Raw genomic sequence first — 6,000 nt, 5'->3', positions numbered from 1 at the left:
AACTACTGCAGTGGCAAGAACCCTTTGTCTTCAAGAGCTTTAATTACCAGTAGTCCACGTGCGTTTTGACAACAGCACAGAACTGCTAAAAGAGTGAGATGGTTGAGGAAAGAACCCATTGAAAAGCATTTTTGGCATTTTTAAGCAGTCACCGGCTTGGACTGATGATTTTTTCCAACAATAGTGACTTCTCGAATCTACTGATGAAACATCTATTGAGTAGACTTCCTTACTGTGATGATGAGGTTAAAGACTCAGCGTCATCAATTCTTAGACGTGATTGTTAGTCCGTCAGAACCGTTTTCCCCCCCACAACATGGCAGGTAAAAATAGAGATTAACAACAATTAGTGTTGGATGACCTTGCCCCCAACTGGAGTCCTGTCATGTCTCAACTAGGCCTCTTTTCAAAAGAATGCCTGTGCCCAATTCTCTCAATTATGCAAATTGGGCTTGAAATCAAAGTGGTCGGAGGAGGGTGACACTTTCAAAAGGAAAATTTTGGTGAGTTCCCATTCCTGTTCATTTCTAGATACAAACCTGACTCTCTACTTTGCTTGCGAGAAGTGTTTGAGATAGAAAAGCCACCTCAAAAGGTTTTCTGAGTTTAAGAAGTGTGTTTCACAGGGGCTGTGAAGCTATCAAAGTAGATTTGTTGTGCTTTGCTCCAGCGAGGGATGAAAATACCCTGTGGGCATGGAGAGAGGGGTCATGGGACTCCCAAAAGGATTACCTTGAACTGGAGTCATGGGACGTGGCCCGAACAAAGAGCCTGCTCACATGCTCATCATATGAACAGCCCCTCATAAAGTGATGAAGTTTCATGTCCTGTGGGATTCATTGGGCGCCAGCGCTCTAGGAAGGAGCACCCCTCACCAGTGGAGCTCCAGGAGGAACGCTGATGCCGAAAGTTTGTCTTTGGCACCTTCTTAATTTCGATAAGAGGCTCTACAGGTAGGACCCCTGCTAGTTAACACTGGGTGTCCAGAAGGAACCCATGGATTCATGGTCTACTGACTAGATGATGGAATAGGAATGATCAAGAGATTGTAGTATTGAAATATAAAATGAGAATAGTTTACGATTTTTTTTTTCTTGTTTTTCTTGATGCAACAATTAACAGTTTCCAGTCTTTGTTAAACAATGTTACTTTTATACAAAGAATTTATTGCTTTACACTTCCAATTGTGCAATGGAAAGCCATGTTTTTTGTGGGTTCCTAACTTGTTCTGTCTATCTTACCTTGGCTAATGTTCTGTGACTGATTTTTCGAAGGAGATTTGCCTCAGAAGCTTTTGTCTTCATTAGGGCTGAACCAATAACAAAAGCCTAGACAGATATTGCTTTGAACCAAAGGTTATTTTCGTCCAGTGCCGGAGCATAAAGCTGGCACGGGAGAATCTTTTTCGAAAGCTAAAATGTTGGTGGGTTTCCATGGCACTTTCTCAGAACAGAAAAAAAGATGAATAACTGTGGTCCATGGAAGAGTTTGCACTCTAATTTGCTATGCACTAATAATTTCAGCCAAAACAGGCCACAGCTTGGATTTCCCCAATTACTGAATGCTCTTTCATTTAACTCATGTCTACACATCTTGACACAAGCAACAGTTAGCTGCTTTGCAGTTATAGTAACTGCAAATAATCAGCATTATCTGTGCGCTGGTATATTCCTAAAAGCAATGGTGATAATGGTGAACAAATGCATTTCACCAGAAGTCGCCATAGTTAAATACTTTAGACATTTGCCATGTACATATGTTCTCTTTCATGTGTTCTGTATGTCTACAGCTTGTGCGTACTGTACCACTCATACTTTAGTAAGGATTAGCATCGCAAAGAGGATTTGCTCTATTCACTCTGGGCAAACTCAAGGGACTAAAAGCAGTTCTTCCTGTAAATGATGTTGTACATATAATAATATGGTCGAATGGTACATTGAATATACGTGTAATATTGGAGGATTGCTTCTGTAATAACAAACTATGAATTGTCAAACTTTAATATCTATATAAAGAGACTTGATGGCTTATGTACTTTTCTTCTTATCTTTTCTTGTCTGTTTCTTAGTGCCAGAAAGCTTGGATTGAGAAAACCTTTCACAAAAGAGAATGTACCCACATTTTTCCAGCCAAGGACCCAACACGGTGAGATTTTCTATTTTGAACAATTTCTAAAGAACACGCAACTACATATAATCACACCATTGTGCGAAACAAATTACCTCTATGACTCATTCTTTTTTGAGGCTTTTTCGACTCTTATGTAATGAGGGGTGATGTGTGACATCATAAGCCTTTTCACAGATCACTGTGTGGGCATGTTTCAAGGCTGGATGCGAGGGGGCCGGTGTAGTTCGGTCCACCACACTTCCTGTGGGTGGAGGGATGCCAGGGTGTGCACTGATGCATGCACCTATTGAACATTGACTGCAGTTTAGACACAGCCCTGATAGGTCGTCTATGTGTGCAGAAGAAATAGACAGTACCCCCAAACCAAATTATTCCCATGAAATACCAGCTAATAGAGTTATATAAGCAACATCCTGTTGCATGCAATAAAACAATCCTCCAGCATTACTTCTGCTCTGATTTTCCTCAGGTGCGCCTGTGGTTATCTAGTGACTCAGCACACTGCCATTCCGGCAGGCGCCAACAAGCCCTCCGAAGAGAACCAGCTTGTGCAAGTGGACCCTCCTCAAGAGAAATGGTTGGTGGTCAGACATACCCAGACTGCCCCTACCGACGCCTATGGCACCATCGAATTTCAAGGAGGAGGATTTATCAACAAAGCCATGGTATTTTGAACATTATGTGGTGAATTTACTAACTAGTTAATTTATTGGTATTAATACTAATTCTCAGTGAATTCCCTCTCGAGAGTTGAAGTCTAAATAACCCACCAAACCGTTGTAAGAAATTGTAAGAAAAGAACCTTGCTAGCATAGTTCACTTAGTGAGGAGAAAAACGTATTTCATTCAAGAACAACCGTTAAATCTGGCATTAATCTTATCATTCAATATCTCTTTCAGTATATTCGGGTGTCATATGATACTAAGCCGGACAACTTGCTGCATCTCATGGTGAAGGAATGGCAGCTGGAGTTGCCCACGCTGCTTATATCAGTTCATGGTGGCCTCCAGAACTTTGACCTGCAGCCCAAACTCAAGCAAGTTTTTGGGAAAGGCCTGATAAAGGCTGCCGTGACCACCGGAGCATGGATCTTCACTGGTGGAGTCAGCACTGGTGGGTATTTATTGTCTACAACAGGGATGGGCAAGTCCAGTCCTCAAGGGCCACTGTCCTGCAAAGTTTAGCTCAGGCGAACCCAAACTTGGTTCTGGATGGCCGGTGACCTGCAGAGTTTAGCTCCAAACCCAGTTAGACACACCTGAACCAGCTAATCAAGCTCTTACTAGGCATACTAGAAACTTCCCAGCAGGTGTGTTGAGGCAAGTAGAATCTAAACTCTGCAGGACACCGGCCCTCCAAGACCAAGTTTGGGCACTCCTGGTTTAGCTCCATCCCCAAACATCCCCAAAATACAGTATCTAACCAAGTCTTTAGGATTACTAGAAAATGTGTGTTTAATTAGGGTAGAGCAGGACTGGAGCTGCTCATCCCTGGCCTACAACTACAATTCAAATACACATGGTTGAAATCACTTGGATCCAACATTTGATTTCCTGAGAAATATGTGATTGGCTCGATATCAAATGTAGTTCAAGATGGTTTCCTAATCTGTTTTATATTACTTTCATAATGTAGGAGTGATCCGGCATGTTGGAGATGCCTTGAAGGATCATTCTTCAAAATCCAGAGGGAAGGTCTGTGCTATAGGTATTGCTCCATGGGGAATCCTGGAGAGCAAAGAGGATCTAATTGGAAAAGATGTAAGTATGATACAAAGCATGATGGTGCCTTCTAAGGTGTTGCGCTATATCATCTAACAGAAGCTTCATACTTGTCCACCGACATCTGCATTATGTTCCTTTTCAGGTGAACAAACCATACCAAGCCATCTCCAATCCTCTGAGCAAACTCGCCGTTCTCAACAATAGCCACTCGCACTTCATACTATCCGATAACGGCACATGTGGGAAATACGGGGCGGAGGTCAAACTACGCAGGCAGTTGGAGAAACACATCTCCCTCCAGAAGATTAACACGCGTAAGTGCGGTAGCATCAGCAAATCTTATCTGCTTTAGGTCTAATGTACCTCTGATCCTAAGAGGGCACATTTGAAAGCTTGCTAAGGGTTTGAATGACACGAGATATATCCTGATTATCAGTAATGGGGTTCATAGGGTCAGGGACCAATGGAGACGTGCTCCACGCCATTCCAGAATTGATCAAGGCTTTGGTGTCTGTGACCTGTGGGTTTCCCTTTGTCATCCTATGCCTGGAGCTCGTGATAAGGCAGGGACAGCAAAGGGAGGCTCAGCTGTCACCACTCACATCGTCATCTGGGATCAGACCTGGGAGAGTCAAATTAAAATGATTGTACTCCCACTTCTCTTAAATACCTCTTCTTTGGTTAATCACAAAAGGGCTTTTTGATTTCTAATGTGCATGCATTTGGAGTAATTGAAAACAAGATTTAAAACACAAAACACCCAAAAGGCTCAAACATTCATGCTAATGTTTTGTAATAGTATTATATTGATATGTGCACAATCCCTGTACTAAAAAAATCTAAACATTTAGGTAAGTGAATTGCTTTTTTTGTTTATGCATGTTAGGACTAGGCCAGGGTGTACCGGTGGTGTGTCTGATTGTGGAGGGGGGTCCCAATGTGATCTCGATTGTCCTGGAAAGCCTGCGCGAAGAACCGCCTGTGCCTGTAGTGGTCTGTGATGGCAGTGGTCGAGCCTCGGACATCATTTCCTTCGCCCACAAATATTCTGAGGTTGAAGGGTGAGTATTAAAAGTCATTATCACACAGATATCTCAAATACTTGATTATAGTATGTCAATCGCAATATTCTGTGTTCAAATGTTGGACCTGTAAGGAGTCTTGATACCTCTGTAGGGGTTTATGTTCACTAATGACTAGCTACATGCACATTTTCCCATTAAGTTGTAGTACTGACCCATCCTCAATAAAAAAAAAGACAGAGAATCAGTTGTCCAAACTATTCATTATCACAACCAAATTGTATTTTTTTAGACTGGTAAACGAAGACGCAAAAGAGCAACTGCTGGTCACCATCCAAAAAACCTTTAACTACAACAAAATGCAGTCAGGGCAAATTCTGCTCATGGTCATTGAATGCATGAAGAAGAGGGAGTTGGTAAGTATCTACAGTAACATACGATCATGTAACAGTTGTAGACCAACATCCATCAACACAAAGTCACTCTCATTTTATTCCCTGATAAGAAAAAGCCTAGACTTAGACTTAATGGGTCTTACATTCTGGTCAGGTCTTTGTATTTTAGATTGGCTTTGAATACTTTGAGCTTAGAAACCAGCTTATTGGCCAATTTGGCCAGACTGGGAGACCAGCTAGACCAGACAAAACCAGCAAAGACCAGCATATAAACCATGGCTGGTTTTAGATTTTTTTTAAATGTACATTTAAAACAATAATAATATACATATTAAAAATAACTAAGCATAACATGTTTTATGAATATTTTTTTATTCCTTGTGCAAACTTTCATCAATAAACATCTCCATTCATTATTCATTTTGTCATGTGTCTCTATTCATGTGTCTCTCTCATATCCATCTGCATTTGCTCCTATATCACATTGCATCCTTTCATATACATAAGCATTTTGCAGATGCTCTTATCAGGAGCAACTAGTCTTTAGCTTCACACAAGACCACTGGGAAGAGCTGCTGAAAAAAACAGCTAATACCAGCCTAGGCTGGTTGGCTGGTCTTAGCTGGTTTAAGCTGGAAGTAGCTGGTTTTAGCTGGTCTCCCAGCCTGGCCAGGCTGGTCAGGCTGGTTTTAGCTGGTGGTTTCCCAGCTTGACCAGCTAAGACCAGC

At 41.8% G+C, this 6,000-nt stretch overlaps 1 protein-coding gene across 1 annotated transcript in view; it reads left to right on the top strand.

The window, feature by feature from the left end:
• The window catches only part of trpm1b (transient receptor potential cation channel, subfamily M, member 1b), a 25,611-nt gene that overhangs the window by 6,096 nt on the left and 13,515 nt on the right, over nucleotides 1-6,000 (top strand). Inside the window, exons 2-8 of the mRNA XM_073831926.1 lie at nucleotides 2,069-2,145; nucleotides 2,600-2,795; nucleotides 3,031-3,244; nucleotides 3,767-3,891; nucleotides 3,998-4,169; nucleotides 4,742-4,916; nucleotides 5,170-5,293. Coding sequence (XP_073688027.1) covers nucleotides 2,069-2,145; nucleotides 2,600-2,795; nucleotides 3,031-3,244; nucleotides 3,767-3,891; nucleotides 3,998-4,169; nucleotides 4,742-4,916; nucleotides 5,170-5,293 — 1,083 coding nt within the window. The remainder of the gene's footprint in view (nucleotides 1-2,068; nucleotides 2,146-2,599; nucleotides 2,796-3,030; nucleotides 3,245-3,766; nucleotides 3,892-3,997; nucleotides 4,170-4,741; nucleotides 4,917-5,169; nucleotides 5,294-6,000) is intronic.

This window comes from Garra rufa, chromosome 25 (genome assembly GCF_049309525.1).
Source record: "Garra rufa chromosome 25, GarRuf1.0, whole genome shotgun sequence".
NCBI classification, from domain to species: Eukaryota; Metazoa; Chordata; class Actinopteri; order Cypriniformes; family Cyprinidae; genus Garra; species Garra rufa.
Note: the sequence above shows the minus strand (reverse complement) of the source record. Positions and strands in the feature narration are given on the sequence as shown.